The sequence below is a fragment of the Syngnathus scovelli genome, chromosome 9, assembly GCF_024217435.2.
Source record: "Syngnathus scovelli strain Florida chromosome 9, RoL_Ssco_1.2, whole genome shotgun sequence".
NCBI lineage: Eukaryota > Metazoa > Chordata > Actinopteri > Syngnathiformes > Syngnathidae > Syngnathus > Syngnathus scovelli.
In genome coordinates, this window is record NC_090855.1 from 9,184,028 (window position 1) to 9,204,138 (window position 20,111).

Sequence of the window (20,111 nt, forward strand, 5' to 3'; positions counted from 1 at the left end):
AATTACCCCACATAGATTGAACAGGTTCTTAAATAACGTCGGTCAGGAGGGATCCTGTGTTCTGACCGACACCCGAAAAGAGCATAACCATCCGAGCCAACCCCCTATACAGTCCTCAGGCTCCCCAACAATAGTGGTAGCAGTTTGCATTATTTTATTGCAATGTTTTACCTTATTCAGATTTGTTTCAAGACTACAGTTACAGTTAGACTTCACTTTGACGGTTAATGCAGTTATTGCATATTTTGTTGTTTTGCCACAGTAGATTGGTTTATTTACATTTCAAAAACCAGAAGCCATTCAATTACAAATGTGATTACACTTTAGTCTGCATATTTAAATATTCAGATATTAAGATGTGATAGGCAGTTTTTGCATGATTTAAATGAGGCAAAATAGCATGCTTTTTCTCTCGAATATATTGTTATAATCATTTGTTTCATATGTAATCATTTTCTGTATAAAAATAAAATTTGGTGTTCAAAAAGTCTTTTTTCAAACTTGAGTCTCGAAAAAGAGGGGGTTGTCTTATAATCAGGGTCGTCTTATATTCGGGTCAATACGGTACATCACATAGCGCGTCGGGTTCGCCCAAAAAGTCATCCAATAGGAGACTCGAATGCAGAATTATTCACCAATCAAAAGTCTCGTTGTTCATCGAGCGTTGTCTAACCCGGATAGGCAAAGACCCAGATACATTTACGCTACAGCACCGTGAAAGATATTTATAGCTATGGAACAGTGGATATACATGTTTGATATTAACGATTATATCATCTCCTCTTTTTACTTTATCTAGCGGAAGGTAATGAGATTGATTTTCATACAACTTCGTATTACGTATCGGCTATGCTAGTTTGTGATGATGTGTCAGTCAACCTACCTAGCTACTGCTCTGGCTAATATCCTTATTGAAATGTAACATGACTTTTAGGTTAGTTTAATCTGGAAAAGTGATTTTGTTTTTACGTCATTAAAAATAATAACTCCATTATTATTCTTTAGACTTTATAAATTATCAAGTCGTTATCTTGCTTCGCAGCTAAGTCACCAAGCTTGCTAATGTTGGTGACCTAAACCGAGGCGTTACTTTTGCTGGAAGTTGCATTAAATGACGAAATTGACGAAGTCACAATGATGCGGCCTGCACTTGAAACTAACCACCAGACTGCGCTTGTTGCATCATAGCCAAGTCATCATTATCAATACGACAAACATGTTACTCATACATTTGGTCATCTTAGATGCAGGTACATTGCATTCTGCGTTTACAACTTTAAGAAGATAAAGCAGCCTAACATTGGTCAAAGTTTTCCAGACACAAACCACATGTGAACCAACTTGTAAATTGTGCTGTACTTTCATCTAATAGAATAATTTGTACACTTTTTCTTTTACAGGTTTCTCCTTCAATTATGGAGTTTTAAAAAGCACAGCGTGAATTTTGAGGGGAAAGGTCGGCTTTCCCCTCAAGTTGATGGTTGGACTGCAGGGTGTCAACGTTGAAGGAATTCTTGAATGTTTTGCCTTTTGTAAATTATTTAAAGAATATGAGAGAACAAATTATTTTTTTATGATATTGTATGATTTTGTACAGAAGATAAAACACCGGTTGATGTTGTTTATTTAGTGATCATTATGAGGCAAAAACCTTGGCTTGTGATCTGTATTTTCTTGAGATGGTAGACTGAGCAAGTCACACAGTCTCTGGGGTTGCTAGGGTGCAGTGGAACCTCAACACAAGCACAATTCTAGCACTCCACAGCACGGCCAGCTCAACCTTTTGTTTTGTGTTAATCTTTTCTCCCTTATTAAGAGAAGTCTTGTTTCATTACAAATTGTCACTGAAACGTGCATGAGTATTTGCTCCTGCATGTTGGTTTGTTTTTGTTTCAGTTTGTAATTTAGGGTAGTGTCAAAAGACAGCAGGCCTTGTTTGGAAGATTTTGGATAGCCCAGAATGAATCTGGAATTGTCAGAATGTACTCCAAAATGCCGCTCATTGCAGCATGCAAATGAGGTGATAGCAGCAATAACGAGTGGCTCGGAAGGACAGTTGCGAGCTTTCTTAACATCTCACTGCCACAATGCAGCAACTTTGCGGGATGAATTTGGCCGTACAGCATTGCACCTGGCTGCCTCACTGGGAAAGAAGGCCTTACTGGAGTGGCTGCTGGAAAATAAGAAGGCTGACTTGACAGTGAAGGACAAAGAATCAGGCTGGACTGCTCTGCACCGCAGTGTCTTCTATGGACAGATCCACTGTCTTCTTTCCCTTGTCAAGGTACATGTTTAAGTTGAGATTTACTACATCAAGGTGGTCATCGATCAACAGGCTGCTGTAAAAGCTATTTAATGTGAGCTCTTAAAATTAACCCCCAGTAAGTTTAATGAGTGTTTTTATGCTTTATATGTCTAGCACGGTGGAGTCCTCTCCACTCAGGATAAGGACGGTCTTTCAACTCTGGACCTGGTGATGAAGGACCGACCACCTCATGTTGTGTTAACAAATGCTGGTAAATTTACTGTTTCACTCTTACCACAGCATGATTTGGTGGTCAAATAAATACTCCACTTTCACATTAATGAAAGCACGGAACCATACTTGAAAATGTATGTACTAATTATTGGTTGCTTCTGTATATATATGTTTTTTTTTTTTACGCATTACAGACCCGACTGAAGTTTATACATGGGGAAATAATACTAATTTCAGCCTCGGGCATGGTAATCAAGAGAGTCGACAGCACCCCGAACTTGTGGATGTGTTTCCCAGGACTGGAGTTTATATTAAGCAGGTAGGCTTTGTGTTTTTAGCAACTTGGTTGCTCTTACCAAACAGTCCATATTTTTAGCCCATGTTTTAAAAATGTCTTGCGTGAGTCAAAGTGTCCTGTTTCAAATCCAAACTCACTACAGGACAGTTTGTGTTGCATAAAAATATGACATCATCAGTTCGGCCAATGAGGACACCACCTGGGTACCCCAGCAAAACAGTCTCCTGAGTTGTATGTTATGCAACTATGTCTCTGGAGGAGAGAGGAAATGAATGAGCTCATACAAGAATGTCTGTTTCAATGGCGTAACGACCACATAAAACATTATTTCATTTATAAAAGAAGTACATAATGATGGCACAGCCATGTCAGCAGAGGGTATTGTAAATGTTAATTTTAGACTTTGATTTGTGTCACTTAAGCCTGACTGTGTTTATATAGTTAACTCCCAGGTTGTGCCAACTTGGCTGCAATTTCCTACATAATTTGTCACATGGAGGCTCTTATGTGTAATTGGAGAGAGATGACTTTCTGGCCTACTGTTTGGCACAGGGTGCCTTTGCTTGTGTTGAATATTTTTCCTGAAGTGCTGTCATCACTTGTCATCCTGGGTCTTTTCATGAATCCCATTGCGGTGCAGGTGGATCTAATTTCATGGTCGCGCAATGACTTTGTGGCTCCACATATTATCCCCCTTGTCTTCTTATTCCAATGCAACTGGTGCCAGAAGTTAAATATTAATTCCACATTGACATGTTTTAATTAAATGAACAACCATGATGTGTGTGAATGTCCACATCAATGTCATACTTGGCAAAACATCCTTGTGCTCTATTGAATGTTTGAGGAGAGCCATGTATTAGTAATGATGTTTGCTTTTCCACTTGTCCGCCAGCCTTTTTATTGGCCAAGTATTTTACTATCACTCCAAGTGGCCTTGGCTGATGGACGTGGAAAGAGATGGCGACGTCTATGATGGGGTCAAATTGGAACAAGTCTTTGTGTAAACAGCAATTTGAGGGATGAGTTGTATTTGTCCCTCCCCTGTAACGCATTTATAAATGTCCTGTCTATGCTGTAAAAGTGACGTTTATTTTATTCATTTTATTTTGAGCCTTCAAACATGGTTAATTCAACTAGTTAATGGTTTTCTTTATCACACTTTTAGGTGGTGCTTTGCAAGTTCCATTCAGTGTTTCTGTCTCAAAAAGGTCAGGTCTTCACTTGTGGACATGGTCAAGGAGGACGGCTTGGACATGGAGATGAACAGACTTACCTGGTGAGACTTATTTCATCAATGCCTATCCTAGCTATGTATAAAATATCCAAGCAGCATTTGCTCTAGTTTGCACACGCTCTGCTTCACCATGTTCTTCAGGTTCCCCGAATGGTGAAGGGCCTGATGTCCCAACACTGTTCTCAGGTGGCAGCAGCTAAAGACCACACAGTGGTGCTGACCGAAGAAGGCAATGTTTACACTTTTGGACTCAACACTTACCACCAGCTCGGCTTGACTCCTCCACCTGCTTCGGCACATGTTCCTAAACAGGTGAATATTACATCTTAGATAGCTGTTTAAATTGTCATCTATTTTATTTTGTAATTATGAACGCCATAAGTCCACTAATGTCTTTGTCTTATTGTCTAATTTTTTGTATTTAGGTGGTTTCCAAGACACTAAAAGGGAAGACTATAATTGGAGTCGCAGCTGGCAGGTTTCACACAGTTCTTTGGACTAGGGAGGCAGTTTATACAATGGGACTCAATGGAGGGCAACTTGGTAAGACCTGAAAAACAACTGGTGTGGCTAGGTGACACAAATTATAGCGGTTAAATATAATCTATCCGCTTTCTATGTTAAAATGGAAGGTAAAACATTGCAGATTTTTTTCCATTGTGGAGTTTATTATTGTCTGCGGTAAATGTTCTAAACTTATTAGGATTGTGCCTACTGTATATCCTTCAAAGGCCCTTTCTATTTACATTATATAAAAAAAAACCACCAATTTGCTTGGTTTTCAGGTTGCCTGTTGGACCCCAATGGGGAGAAATGTGTAACAGTCCCACGGCAAGTATCTGCTCTCTACCACAAGGATGTCAACATAGCAATGGCTGCCGCATGTAGTGGTGCTACTGTGATAGTGACGGAGAAAGGAGATGTCTACCTGTTGACTGACTACCAGTGCAAAAAAATGGCATCAAGGTCAATAAAACGCCCATCACAGCAAAAGCGAATATTTTACATACATTTTCCTCATTCTTTCATCACTAGTCATTATTTTTGCCTCTGATAGAGCATAATAATTAAAAAAGTACATACGCACTCTGTGGGAGATTATAAAATCCCCCTTTAAATAAGAAATTAACTATGTTGCACTCACTGATTTGATGGCATACTATTAAAACATCTGCTTATAACAAGGTGATACTTGTTTCTGGTTGCTTTTGAGTAATGATGATTGTCTGGTCTTGCACCCATTCAGGCAGCTCAACATCAAAAAAGTCTTGGTCAGTGGTGGAAATCTTGACCATCGTGTGAACCCCAAGATTCTGAGTGAGTGTGGGGGGGAAAAGTTGTCCATTCTGGCTTTGGATGAAGCTGGTCGGGTAAGTGCAGACAAAAGTAAAACAGGAAATTACTTTTTTTCTTTGAACTAAAATGACCATGACAGCATTCATTTTTATGTATGATTCTCAAAAATCAGATTAGCATTTGATTTTCAGTTTTGTAATTAAAAAAACAAAACAAAAACAAAAAAACACATTTGGATGCCTCTTCAATTGACATTGTACAGTGCTACCTAGTAATTGTCTTATGGACTGCAGAATGAAACTATACGCTCCTCTTGAGTACTTTTGATATGACGGACATGGTTGGCTATTATTAAGACTAATACTGTTTTGTATTTTACTGTAGCGTTGTTGTTTCTGCTGTTATCTAACTCATCGTATTGGTGCATAGTGGACAGATATACAAACCCAACCAGTCTTGTCTCGATGGAGGCCTATAGATGGAAATGATGACTAAGCTTTTTGAGTAACTTCTGTATTTTTCCATCCCTGTCAGGTGTTCTGTTGGCGCTCCTCAGGTAGCTCGATGAGACATTGCCGGTGGGCGTATGGGCGCCAGGTTTTCATGTCCGACATTGCTCTCAGCAAAAATGGCATGATGTTTGTGACTCAGGACGGGGAGGGATTCAGTGGCGTGTGGGCTGGTGAATATAAAAAGTTTGGTGAGAAAAAAGGTAAATTCAGTGAAATAGTAATAATAACTTTGGGTTAAGCACATAAAGTTGTTAAATGTATTATTCTATCAAGAAACCTATTGATTACTTTCTACCCCTTTGACACATTGTGAATTAAAGTATTGTGCTTAAGTATCCTAATAGTTCTTATGTATGTGTGTTCTTGTATCAGAGATGAATGTAGAGGTTTGTGGACATTCAAACTTTGGCTCAGTGTTTGAGCGAATTCGTCTGGAAAAGCTTCCCTACGTTCACAGAGCTGTCAGTATCACCATGGACTCCAACGGTCGAAATTTTGGAGTGCTTCAAGTTGACCCCAAAACTAGGTATATAATCATTGTATTGCTTAAAAGGCCAGGGGTCTGCAACCTTTATTAACATAAGAGCCATTTCGCCCCCTCTTCTACCCAGAAAAATCATCAGCAGCTGCAAAAGATTAGCATATTCATGTGTTTTTTAATATTTTCAGATTTTATATTTTTCCCTTTTTTTGGTCCATCACCGTAATTGATTTAAATTGTCTTCTATTTCTGCAGTGCGCAGATTTGGTGAGGGAGCATAATAGGAGAAAAACACTAGACTCAGTTAGGATTTGAAAGACTGTACACAAAGAGCCTTATAATTATTTGCAAAGGCCGCAAATTTGCATCATGTAGAACCCACTGCTGAGAAAGGGGTTTAAGGTTGCGGATTACTGCGTTCAGTATTGTAATCCTCACTACCACTTTGTGCTCAAAACTACTGAACTGACTAAACCCAAAACAATGCAAAAGGAAAAAGATGGCTCATAAAACTATAATTTAAAAATAAATGCATTTTAAAACTTTTTTTTCCCCCTTTGTTCCAGTTTATATGAAATTCCCAGCATCTCTTCACCCTCCTTTGTCACACACTTCAAGAAACTTCTGGAGGAAGCAGATGAAATGGACAGTATCCATGATGTAACACTTCAAGCTGGAAATCGCACCTTCCCAGCTCACAAATATATCCTGTCGATGAGGTCTGAGTTCTTCCGTAAACAGTTTATGGCTGAACGTTGTGGCATTAATGAGGATATTGATAAAGAAGTGAAGAAGAGTGAAGACGCTGTGGGCTGCGACTTGTTAGTTTTGGAGAACATTGCACCGGAAATGCTGGAGTACGCCCTGCACTTCATCTACACAGATAAGTGTGAGCTCTTGGTGCACGGGGCGCAACCTAGACACCATGGATCCCTGATGGAACAAAGCCAGGTATGAAAAATAATTAATATCATTGTTATTTTTGGACTATGTTCCATCAGGTCAGAGTTTCATCTTCTGTTTGTGTCTTGTAAGCGCTCTCATTTTCTCCTGGGTAGGATTCAGAGGAGGAGAGGCTTATCAGCAGCCTGCAGACCTTAGGTCTTAGAGGTCGATCAGCACTCGAAATATACCGCTCCCTTCCCCTTGCAGCCAAAGGTGATTGTAACAAGGCCACAAGCAAAGGCTCCAAACCCAGCAAAAAGGGGAAAGGGAAAAGTGACAAAGGTACCCATGAAAGAGGGGACAACCCAGTAAAAACTTTACAGGCGGTAGCAAAGAAGCTCGGCCTGGGCATCCTGTCTGCACGGTGAGATAAATGTTCTGAACACTACCTGCCATCTTATTTATTTCACTCTTATCACAATATCTTATTTTTCCTCAACAGACTGGATGGTGTCAAATATGAGGGCGGAAAGATCCATGTTATAGACAAGAAAACTGGCAACAAATTTAAGTTCAATCAAAATAAATGGTTGGTCCTCTGAAAATGCACTACAATGTTCCTGCACATTTTACAAGTGATTTGTATAAGTGAAGTGACTCAAAGTAGACGTTGGCTTTTTTATTTTTTATTCTGGGGGGATTTAAACTTGCTATATTTACCCATTATACCCCCCCACACACATACATACACACAGTTCCCACCTGTCTAAACGCTTGTAGGATACAAATGTAGGATAAATAGCAAACTGCTGATTGTAAGTGACAAGCTGTCTAATTTTCATGGTCTCAGTTTTTGTAAAACAAATTTCCCCTTGGAGAAAAAATATAGATATATTTTTTTTACTGACTTAGAAGCAAGAAAACGTACCAAAATGCATTAAGTTAGTCCATGAGTGAATGTGCAGAAATTTAACCATTAATAAGAGAACCTTCCATGATGATATCCAGAGTGTTTTTTCCTTGAATTGGTGAGAAAAAGTAACATCCTCCTTTCTGCTTGTGGCTTGCAGTACTTACCTATGTGATGTTACTCTGAAATCAGAAGATGGCAAAGAGTTCCCCTGCCATAAAAGTGTCCTCTGTGCGAGACAAGGTATGAAGAAAATTGCACCCCAAAAATGTTTTTGTGTATTTTGTATAGACTTGATAAGAATCATAGAATAGAATCATAGCATCTACAGTTGGGTTCTGGGTGGTGGTTTTCTCTCATGCTTTTTACCCACTAACCCACACTCTGTTCCACGAGGCCAACCAACATACTTTAACATGGCAGCTGGGACAGAGCTATGGTGTGATTCGATTCATTACATAAAGTTATTGACCAACCCAATATAAAAAACAAAACATCAATATATGAAAGCAACAGAGGTTTTTTTTTGTGTGTGAGTGTGTGTGTTGTGCTCAAGGGAGTAGGTAGATGTGGCTGCATGCTCCCAAGCAGCCCAGAGTCTGAAGACAAGGAAGGACATTTTTACTCAATATGAGTATCATGCTGCTGATTGGCTATGTGCGAACACTGCAGCTCTGCTTTACATTTTGACTTCAACACAATAGTCTTAAGCTAAGAAACTTTTTATGAGGATGGTGATTATGTAAATTGGAAAATGGCCAACTCAAAGAAGCATTTTTGAAGAATTACTTCTTTAGTTGATATCTCATTTAATGGGTAGCTTTGGCACAAGATGCTGCAAGCAATTAGAAAGTCAATTTTCATTTCCCCTATGTCTGTATCAATTTCTGCAGAATACTTCCATAGTATGCTGAGCAGTTCATGGATTGAGGTTTGTTGTGCTTATTTCTGTTTTTCGTAACCATCTTGCTAAACAATTGCTTATATCCTGTCCTGCCATATCTCATTAGTTCAAGGGCTGATGCTTTGTTGCCTCCCTCAGGCTACAGCTTGTACTGCACTTCAGATGCCCACCTCATCAGACGTTCTGCTTGTCATTCTCGAGTATATTTACACAGACGATTGTCCCACCATTAAAGGTAAATGCTCACATTATATGCTTGAAAGACAGATTTGTAATTCTAGATAGTTTTATTTCCCTGGGAAATGAATACATATGAAACTCATAAATATGCTTTTCTTTGGCTCACTCCAGAGTCTACAAATGTGGTTTTTGTCTGCAACGTACTTGCTGTAGCAGATCAGCTGCTGATCACACGATTAAAGGAAATGTGCGAGGTTGTCATCACAGAAAATTGTAAGTCATGTTTGTATTTTTAAAATTTATCTTCCTAAAGTAAACTTTAACCCTGGTTCTCTGCCGTATCCTTTACATAATGATCAACATAGGTAATATAACTATTACAATTATAAATACTTTTTGATATTGCTCCTCAATATACAACCTGTTTATTTTTGCTACATATTGGTGGAGAATAAGCCAAAGTTATTAAGCAAAATATTATGTCTACCTGTGAGTTAGTGACAAAAATAATTGGCATTAATTTATTGTATGAGCCATGGCAATTTTTATATTCTAGTTAAAAAGTGAGGCTTCCATCCTTTTTCATCAATCTCAGAGCGCTGCAATTTTGATTCTGCACCAAACGCAGCTTTTGACTGAAATTGCCGTCAAAGGGCCCTTGCGCTCATGCTTTGTTACCACTCTGTTTTAACTTAACTTGAAAAATGATTAGAAACTGATAGACTTGCACCTGATTGTAACCTTTCTAATGTGCTCTTTCCAGTAACCCTGAAAAATGCAGCAGAGCTGCTGGAATTTGCCTCCATGTACAACGCAGAGCAACTTAAACTCTCCTGCTTCCAGTTCATTGTGCTGAACATGGCTGTGCTACTAGAGTCAAAGTGAGAACCAGAATAACTATGCAGTGGCATCAATTGTCTTCCTAAACCATCAGTTCTTCGGAAGTATTGCAGGCGTCGGGCCGAAACTTCTCAATTTGATAGATTGAACATTTTCTCACAAATCCATACTATTAGTGTCAGTTTGCACTCCACACGTGTGTGTATGGCTTTTTATATTGAATGTTGAAAATGACTTGGTCTCTTTGATGATACAATGTTATTAATGTTAACAATAAGCGTACTGTTCTTTTGGTTTCTTGAAGTGATGGTTATAGAAATATGAAGAGTCTGCCCAACGCCAGCGATACGATATATACTGTTGGTATTGGATAAATAGTGAACTATATTTATTACTTGTGTCTCTACTCTATATGATATATTATTTTCTGTGATATCTTTAGAGCACTGGATTGTCTTAGTGATGAAGTGCTTCTGGAGCTTTCTACAGCCTACAAGGGGATGGTCAGTCACCTAACATCTGTCCTATAAATTTTGCCACTGCTGCCTCCTGCTGTTTTTATATACATAGTATAGATAAAGATGTACTGTGAGAAAATGTTATTCTTAGTAACTTAATTCGGAGGTATTTTCTATCAGAGCTTATGTAGCAATTTTTATTTTTTTTTAAGTATATTGGCTTAATCGCTGCCATTGGTGTTTTGGTGTTTTTTCATTAACTTCAAGTTCTGACACTCAAGGAGGATGTGTGAATAATGAACAGGGCTAGCAGAGCAACAACATTGGAAAATGGTAAAAACAGTCTGTGTTAAAGCAACCTTAGAAAACTTTAGCCCTGAAAATGACACCTTCTAAATCATTTTTCAAATCATGCCTTGAATAGTTTCTCTTACCATGCTGAGCAATTATTCACCTTTGTAGGGCGTTTCCAATCATAAGTTATAGGTGTCATTTTGTCCACAGCCACTGTCATGGGTGGGTGGTGTCAGGAAGAGCATCAAGCGTAAAAACGGTGCCAAACTTGTCATTCACTATAGTGACTTCCAATTAATAGGGGATAAGCCAAACAACATCAGGAGTCATTTGTAATTTCAGGGAATTCGTTTTTTTGGGGGAAGGGGGGCTGACAGTACATTATATGCAATATGAATTGTAATTTTTTTACATTTGATTTCAGATCCCAGCAATGCGTAGGAGAATTGTCACTCCATATCCTGATGCTCCAGATCTGAGGACATACGAAGATGAGGATTTCGACTTTGCCTTCAGCTCGAAACTAGAATCTGAACTGGACCAATCCAGCAGGTACACAGGACTAAAGGGCCCCAGTAATAGCCTCAATAGTTAAACTCCTTTTGCCTTAGCTTTCCCAAGCATTGACTGCAATCACGATATACTGTCATAAAATAACTAAATCAACTCATGTAACTAAGAACACATGGACAATAACAAGCAAGACAGGGTTTTTATTATTTTCATGCCTTCATTATAGTGTCATTTTGGTATCAGTATTGAGGTACTATATGCATTTATATCAGTAGCATGACAACATTACAAACAATATTTAAAAACATGTATTCCTCTTAAGAAAAAATGTAAACGTTTGCTTTTGAATAATTAAAAACCCTGATCCACAGGGAAGTACTATTAAAGAAAGCCAAGCTGAAGGCCAAAAAGAAACCAAGGCGACGCTCTGACAGCTCAGGAGGTTACACTCTGTCTGATATTATTCAAAGCCCCCCTGCTACAGGTGTGGTTGCACAGACACTCACACGCAAGCTTGAAATGTAAACGTTTAGTGACATGCACTTATTGCTCTCAGCAGTTTCCCCATGCCTGGTGAAGGCACGGAAAGGCACCTCCACAGAGTCACTGCAGGAGCTGCTCACGTCAGACTCAGAGGGGAGCTGCATGGGCCTGGGTAGCCCCAGAGATGTGCAGTCACCAGTATTTCATGACAGAGCTGTGGTTAGTGTTGGATTGCTATAAGTGTAATGGGTAAACGTTATTAAAAAAAAAAAAAAAACTGGAAAACAATTTTGTTTTCTTTTCCACAGGAAGAGAGGGTCTTGTGTCCGAGGATGAAGACTCCACCCGGTACATTAACAAGGGATGGCCACCCACCTCCCCCTAGCTCTGGTCCAAAAGATATTCCAAAGACCCTTTATGGGTAAGATGGACACTACTGAATTTTGTTGGTTCATCCCATTAAGCAGACTTTGCCAGACCTTTTAAGCCACACATATCTGCAGTTGTGCCCGCCTCGCACACACAGATTTGGGCTTGTAGATGGTGGGATCAACATGCGGGTTGCCAAGTTCTGTGATTTAAGGAAAAATGTCTTGCACTTGTATGTGTCTGCACAGTTTAATAGATATTTTGTTCAGCCTTTGTGTGTACATAGTTTTCTAGTTAGAATCTTATGCACTCTTTGATAAGTGAGACCCCAGCTATTTTTCTCCTGCATTATTTTTAAGGGGTGGTTAGGACAACGTTTCCTGCCATAGTTAACAAATTTTATTCTACTGTAGTCCTGTGGTCTGACTGTGTTACTTCAATTTGTAGACCTTCCCATCCACCGCCAGTCTTAGATCTTAGAACCATCATGGACATGGAAGCTAACTCTGTGAAGACCCTTAAAGCAGCTCCTAAAAGCCTCGCAAGGTAAAATATTATAAGATGTATTTACACAGCTACTGTTTACAGTTTATTTACAGTGCACATAATATTTTTGGTATGCCCACCCACTGCTTGCCTTCAGTGTCACTACCCTCTGCAAATATTCTCCTGGTTCTACAAAATTGTCCCAAAAGCAAAGGAAGATGTTGTCCTTGGCCAATAAAGAGACCACTGTGGAGTTCACGGCATCTAAACCAACCATCACGCCTTGCAAGAACAGTAGTGGGAAGACCTGGTGAGCGTTCTCTGGGATTCATCCATCCATTTTCAATATAGCTTGTCCTGTTGAGTTTTTGTGCTCATAAAACTTTGCCACCCTCTTGACATTTTGATCTCAAGGAACTACTTAAAGTGCATTGAGGAGTTTCACTTAAACAACAATTGTACTTTGCCACCATATTGTGACATAGTATATGAAATTAACAACTTTTTAGGCTTGTTGTCATTACTTGTCATCAGAGCTTGGTCCTGAGCTTCTAGGAAGAGAGGTGGTTCATTTCATTATTGCCATACAGGCTTTATGTTGTGCCTTATTCATGTGTGTTATGTCTTATCATTCAACTTCAGCAAAGATCCACCATTTCAGTGTCTTTTATTTTTCTCCTCCATCCTTTTCCATAATCAGGGCAACATCCCTCCAATCCCAACCCTCACCTTGCTCATTTCGGGCACTGCTCGAGGAGGAGGAGAACATACTCATCAGAGCGGGGCAGCCTGGAACTCACAGGGGTCAAAGTACTCAAGCGTTCCCTGTCAGTGTCACACCTGTTAGTAGGAGAGTGGCGTTCAAATCCACTGACAGCAGTGAGGTGGAGAAACCTGGGTAAGTTAACGACTTGTAGTGTGTTCTGCTATCACTGGGAGGCACTGTTATCACAAAACAGTACTTTACGCAACGCTGTGCAGAAACCAGTGATTCCCAACTACTGGGCCAAACACAAGGGGTCATTTGGTGTACCATAGGAAATGATCCAATTTCACTTAATTGGTACCGCCCTATGCGTCTTCCTACAATATCTCTGAATTCAATTTGTTAAATTGTTACGAAAGTGACAGATCAACATTGAAAAGTCAACATTATTAGAGCAAAAATATGTGGCACTTTAGGGGGCAAGTTTTTTTTTTTTCATTTAGAAAAATACGTGCTTTGGTTCAATGAAAGTTCGGAAACACTGGTCTAAATCACAGGTTCCCCAATAAAATTATATGCAAAAATAAATATTGAAAATATTCAACTCACTACTTGTGTGGATCAAATGATCAATGTAAATCAAATTTACTAACATGACTGAAATATGCTAGCCCTTAACTATAAAAAAAAAAAAAAACATTTAAGTATGTCAAAATACTGCTTCGGTGTTCTGTCTATTTTGCTGAGTAGGGGAGTATAAGTCTGAAGAAAATGGAACTCTAGTGGAAGTAGGTTGACCCAACTCAGTGATGGTCAGTATGGTTGACCTGACCTTAGACAAAGAGTCAACCTGACTTAAAAACAAACAAACAAAAACCACTTGTGTAGAAAAATGCCTCCCCTATGTACCCGCACACAACTATTAAGATGGGTTTCATATTTAATATTTTCAAAAGCCTGTGACCCTTTGAGGCGGAAAGCTTATCATTTTTTCCTTAGTTCCTGCTCGTCCAGAAAGTTGCATCTCTGCTATCATACTTGTGCTGTATGTTTACCCTGCAGCAGATTTTCAAGGAGTACTCCAGATGTTAAACAGCTGTGTGAGTCTCGAGTGAAGCTCGTGATTGTAATAAGAATTGATAAGGGCACCCTTCATGTCACATTATATCATACAGAAGAGGGAGCAGGTATCTGGTTTCTTTTCCTTGAAGACTCAAGAAACAGGAGCACCAATCACACCAGCCCCGTCTTGTGGAACACTCGTTTGTTGAGATGCATTTCTGGTCTCAGGATCTTAATCTCGTCTGTTTTTCGAATTACTTTCTGCGTTCACTACATAGATTTTACGTATGAAACTATAGCAAGAATAAAAAAAATAGTAAAATGTACTTCAGTTCAGGTCAACATTGCACCATATGTGTCGTCGTTTGTGTTTCTTTAACTGATCCATTGTTATTCACAGAAAAATGTGCTTAGTTTCTGTTTTCGTGTTTAGGCCAAAGCAATAACAGCATTCCTTTGGTGCTATCATCTGACATACTGGTGTAAAGAAAGTGTGTTGAAGAGAGTAGATTTTTTTTTTCTTTTTTACTTGCAGATTTTTGGTCTTTGCAGCAGGACTCAGTCCCTTCTCCCTGTGCATAGGAGTTACTGTATTTTCTCATGTCAGAATTTTTATTAGACTTGAAAAGCCAAACAAATGCAGACAACTTAACTGTCACGTCAAATAAACAGTCTGGTCTATGAAACAGTTTTTGGATGCAGTGTTTAAAGTGTAGTGTGGGAAAATGACCCGCCGTCTTTTCTTATCCAAGTTTGAGATAATAATTTATACCTCAACAATCTTGTCTTAATAGTGTTGGAAATGAAATACACACCATGCAAATGGAGATCCAGGCTGGGTTACACAGTGATGCCCTATGAATGGGCAGTTTTTTTCCACACACAAGCTCATCAGTATATGTTCACATAACCCTTTGTCCTCCCACTGAGACAGTACAGCACTCCATACACCATCTCTTTCCTCATACCTCACCCGTCTCTCCTTTCAGGCCTTGGGTGAAGGCAGCAGTCGGTAGCCCACCCCTCCCCTCCTTGGTGACCTTTGCCTCCATCGTAGAGGAGGAGCAGCAGCAGGAAGCGGCGCTAATCCGCAGCCGAGAGAAACCACTGGCACTCATCCAGGTAGCACGGCTTGCCTGCGTGTGGTAGTGCTGTCTTTGAATGACACACACGTACACATGCCATGACACACCACAGCCAATGTCTCCCTTTCTGGAAGACTATATTCCAAACACGGTTGGAAAAAATCATTCCAGCCAGCATTCTTTCAGCACTTTCTGAAGCCTTTTTTTCCCCCAATGACTATGGTTCACATCATGCTTTCATCGCTGGGCTTACTTTCCAGGCCCACCTGAGATAGTTGAAAGTTTACAATATAGAGACTTTTTTTTTTTAAGCTACTTCTACTTCTCCATGCTCTTGCTTAAATTAAATCAAAGAAAAGGCAGTATATTTATTAATCCCAGTTGAAGATTACTGTAATACAGACCCAAAACATTAAACAAACAGAAAAAATAATTGTAATTTAAAATTTATAGTATTTTAACGCCAAAGTGTTCAACCAAACCATATTTTATCTGATCAAATTCTACTATCTTAATGCTAATGAACAATACAAAACAACACAGCGAACTGCTTTTAGCATATGTGTTATGATCATTTTAAACCTTCAAACATCTCATTTTAAGCATTGATTGGTGTGTAGGAACAATGAATATTCACAAGGCAGAACATGCTTACTATACGTGAAGGAACGCCCTCTTTTGCTTGTTGTTAGTTGTGCCTCATCTCTTGAGTGGACCTCAGCGCTGCCCAGCATTTTCCAGTATGATGTTAATTCAGATCTGCTTGTAGACCAGAGATCACCTATATTGAGAATTATATTTGTCAGAATTTTCCAGAAGAGTCACCTAGGCGGCTGGACCCTCAAATAAAACTTAAATAAAAATAAAGTTTTAGCACAACATTATTATTTGATGTTTATTGTTCATATATTTTATTTTTCCATTTCATTAGATAACTGAAAGCATTTTTAACCTTTATAACCTCAGTTGTTTCCCTTTCCAGTTGCTTTAGTGCGGACCATATGATATTTTCTTTGATCCTCATAATTAAGGAATCCAGTCGCAGGTAGGGTTAGGTGGTTCGGTGGGCCAGATTTTGCAAGTGGGTCGCTATTTGATGATCCCGCAGTAGACTGTAAAAACTCCAAAAGAAATTTCGGCAATTTCGTGGGAGCGGGAACAATGAGATGTGATGTAATTGCCTCCCTTTCCCTCTATGGCAGACAATTTTCTGACCGCATTTGGTTGAAAAAGAGGTTGGCTAAGTTCTATTATTGCCAGCCTTCTTTCATCACCTTCCTAAGACCCCTATGACTTTCTGTTTGTCATTATCAAAAACATGAATTCTCATCCATCTTTTAGTGTCAGCACTTTTTCTTTTCACCCTCAGAGGGAGTGTGGTTCTCCTGCCCACAATTTTCTCAAATACGTCTCCTTGCCCTGACTTTCTGTTCTTCTCTCCATGTAGATTGAAGAGCGGGCTATTCAAGACCTTCTGTTTCATTACAAGGCTTATGACAACCCTGATGAGCAGATATTGGTGGAGAGGGCCTCCCCGTGCCCCATGGCAGCACCAATATGGAACAAACACTGATTACATGCCACAACAAGGCAGTAAAATGAGAGGATTGTTGGCAGTGTGCTAATGTCATGCGCTCATAGATTAGAAATCAATTCTGCTTTCTGCAACGTTACATAAAGTTGTCATCGTTCGCTGCATTGTGCCGTTAATGCGTGTCACAGGGTGAATGTTGTCAAAAATATGAAAATGTAATCCTTCTGAGACGTTGGAGGATGGACCGTTTTTAGGAATTGCTCACATGGCTTAAGTTAACGTTTCTCAAATTGTTTTTGTGATGTGATGTTGCCAAAGAAACCAAATTGAGATGGAGTCGCACACACGGGGTGCACAGTACAGAAAGGTTTTGATTTGTTGGAAGCTCTCCGTAATCCAGAGGAAGTTTGGAGTGCCAACTAGAACTAGAAAATGGCAACATTGACTGCTTTTTTTTTTTTTATCTGATTTGCAGAGATGTTATGATGTCATTAGCATCAGTTGATACAAAAGTGGAGTGAATCAAAACTCGGCCACTCTTCCAAACCATGGTTTGGTGTGTTCAAGTGACATAATACATATTTTGCAGGGTGGATTTTGTGGAGATGCCTTTGGTTGCAAGAAGGTGCTGTGATGTTATTAACCTAAATAAGATATAACAGAGAATCACGTTACATTTATCCTTATGTCCTCATTTACATATTTTACTTTTTGCTTCAACCAGTATAGGCAATGTAGGTACCTCAGTTAGACCATGTGATATATTTGTGTGATTGCATTGTGTTTGTATTAAAGAGCCTGAAAGATGAGAAATGGCATGCAATAAAGTATCTCACCTGTGCAATGACCCAGTGGAAACGTGAATCTAATGATATAACAGCAGGCTGAGGGGTAACTGTGATGTCTTTAATGTCCTTAATTATTTCCCAGCCTTTTTCCTTTTGAGGTGCAGAATCTCTATATCTTAACTACAAAAAATCGTAGCCTCCTGACACATTGGCTGCCCTGCATGAGCCACTAACAATTTGGACATCTCAGCCTCTAATTGACTGTGATGACCCTGATCTGAACACAGCTTGCGGTAATTTACCGCTGATATTAGGTGTAATTACAAGTAAAACATCACATCAGAAGTCAGGAAGAGAGTGCTTGTGAGGGAAATATTAATTCCTCATTAGTGTGTATTTAGCTGGAGTAGTTTTTCATCACAAGACTATAGCAGATTATGTAGAATCAAAGTAGTAGTATACAGTGGGATGACATCGATCTAATGTGGAAGAAATAGGTTTGAAAAATAATAAACTACCCAGTCCCCGTTATTTATTGCATATCCTTATTTTGTTCCAAAAAAGGTGAATGATGATAAATAGGTATTTCAGCTGTTAGTTCCAGTAAGAAATCCCATCGCACTCCACCCTGGAAATTCTTATTTCTAGACTGGAAGAGAGAAGGTGTCCTGCCATCAAAGGTAACTAGCCTTTTATTGTTTCAGGGTGTGCCGATCTATTTAAGATGGTTGATTTGAGGACAGTGCATGCAATCTGTCACTTGGGAGTTGGGGGAGGACAAACTGACCATCTTTCCAGTCAGCCAGATGGAAAAGTTGTGAGGACGTCCTCCAAACTGTTAGAATAATTTCTCCCTTATTTATGGACAGAGGGGGATGTTGAAGATATTCAATGCAATAACTTCCTACCTTCTATATAGTGCCAAGTGCATGCCCTAATGCGTGAACTCAGAATTCACATTCATCCTGTTCGACTCTGGATTTATCAAAGTTAAATCATATTTACGCAGATGTGACACAATCGAGGATGCAGTCGAAATGAGTAAGTGGAAATTTCTGTTCAACTCAATAAAAGCATGCATCTTGCTGCCAGGATTTTACAGAAGCAACAGGGCTGAATTTGGCCCACTTCCCTATGCATGGGCCAAAAAAGGAAGCCATTACATCTAGGGAAATAAAAGAAATGTGTATGAGAAGAGAATTAAAAATTAACCACTTCTTATTTTGGATTTTGCACATCATTTATGATGCAAATGTCTGTCTACAGGTCCAACTTACAAGTTCATTTCAAATGTGTATGAGAAGACAATTGAAAATTACTCATCAATCACTCATCTGGTTCTTATTCTGTATCTTGCACATCATTTATGATGCAAATGTCTGTCTGCAGGTCCAAGTTACATGTTCATTTTAAATGACTCATATCCAGTGTGGCTGTGTTTCCATTCACCTATAACATGAAACAACCGTCACAGACTTGCATGTTAATAACTCCCCATACATCAACACGAAAACATGGATGCAAACGACAATAATATACATACATCCCATTTTGTGGCCTGGGCATCCTCCATGCCCCCCCACTCCTTCTGATTTAAGGTGATTTGGGGAAATTGCAGTACATGTATACTAATATATTGGTCAAAGGAGGGCCTGCTGAGCCTTCAGGTGTAAATACAAACACCCAAACACAAACAGTAAAAAAAAATTAAAAAAAAAAAATCCTGCCTATTTCTGATTAAATAAATTAGCCATTTTGCCATTTTGTCTACTTTACAGCATAACCACATGACATAATCAACTCATCTGGGCAACATCCACCTTTACAGCCAAGGAATGGCTACAGTATCTGAAACAAACAAAAATACGGTAAGCAGAACTGCATTGCTTTTATTTTGAGGCATACAAGTAGTGTTAGTATCAGTTAACAATGTCAATATGAAATAATAAGTTATACTGTAGCTTGTTGCTGAATAGTTATTTACTCTCAATTTAAACGCCGACTTGCAGCTCAATAGGCTTTTGGCCACTTACTTCCTTTTCCTCATCTCAGTCAAGAGGTTACAAATCAGCCAGGCTTTTAATTGTATTTAGTGAGCACTGAGCCGGTTAGTTTTGGATTACCTGACCCCTCCATGGCCATCATTCTATTGGCAACAAGTCAGACACAATTAAGGGTTTAGGAAACCATTTACTCCAGGCCTGGCAGAACATGAATGCTGCAGGTTGGTGACGTATCCTCTTAGAAACACGTGCCAGTGAACAGCTGTGACGTCTCCAAGTCTGGTGACGCACACATACACACACGCACA

General features: G+C 39.3%; 1 protein-coding gene across 3 annotated transcripts; it reads left to right on the top strand.

Moving 5' to 3' along the window:
* The first annotated feature begins 645 nt into the window (after positions 1 to 645).
* Positions 646 to 17,859, top strand: ibtk (inhibitor of Bruton agammaglobulinemia tyrosine kinase). 3 transcript variants are annotated; one of them, XM_049729905.1, is made up of 30 exons: positions 646 to 805; positions 1,401 to 2,020; positions 2,094 to 2,284; positions 2,420 to 2,516; positions 2,674 to 2,798; positions 3,946 to 4,056; positions 4,156 to 4,326; positions 4,440 to 4,557; positions 4,800 to 4,980; positions 5,261 to 5,384; positions 5,845 to 6,022; positions 6,195 to 6,348; positions 6,870 to 7,254; positions 7,362 to 7,612; positions 7,691 to 7,777; positions 8,259 to 8,341; positions 8,992 to 9,029; positions 9,141 to 9,237; positions 9,354 to 9,455; positions 9,946 to 10,063; positions 10,465 to 10,525; positions 11,199 to 11,326; positions 11,659 to 11,771; positions 11,844 to 11,989; positions 12,079 to 12,191; positions 12,587 to 12,685; positions 12,783 to 12,935; positions 13,326 to 13,523; positions 15,383 to 15,515; positions 16,926 to 17,859. In XM_049729905.1, exons 4-30 carry the CDS (start codon positions 2,477 to 2,479, stop codon positions 17,049 to 17,051), a joined length of 3,633 nt encoding a protein of 1,210 aa, XP_049585862.1. In that variant the 5' UTR covers positions 646 to 805; positions 1,401 to 2,020; positions 2,094 to 2,284; positions 2,420 to 2,476; the 3' UTR covers positions 17,052 to 17,859. The 3 variants fall into 3 exon arrangements, with proteins under 3 accessions (XP_049585862.1, XP_049585860.1, XP_049585861.1); XM_049729903.1 differs by having other exon boundaries at positions 1,401 to 2,284; XM_049729904.1 differs by having other exon boundaries at positions 1,401 to 2,284; positions 11,847 to 11,989.
* Positions 17,860 to 20,111: the final 2,252 nt, after the last annotated feature.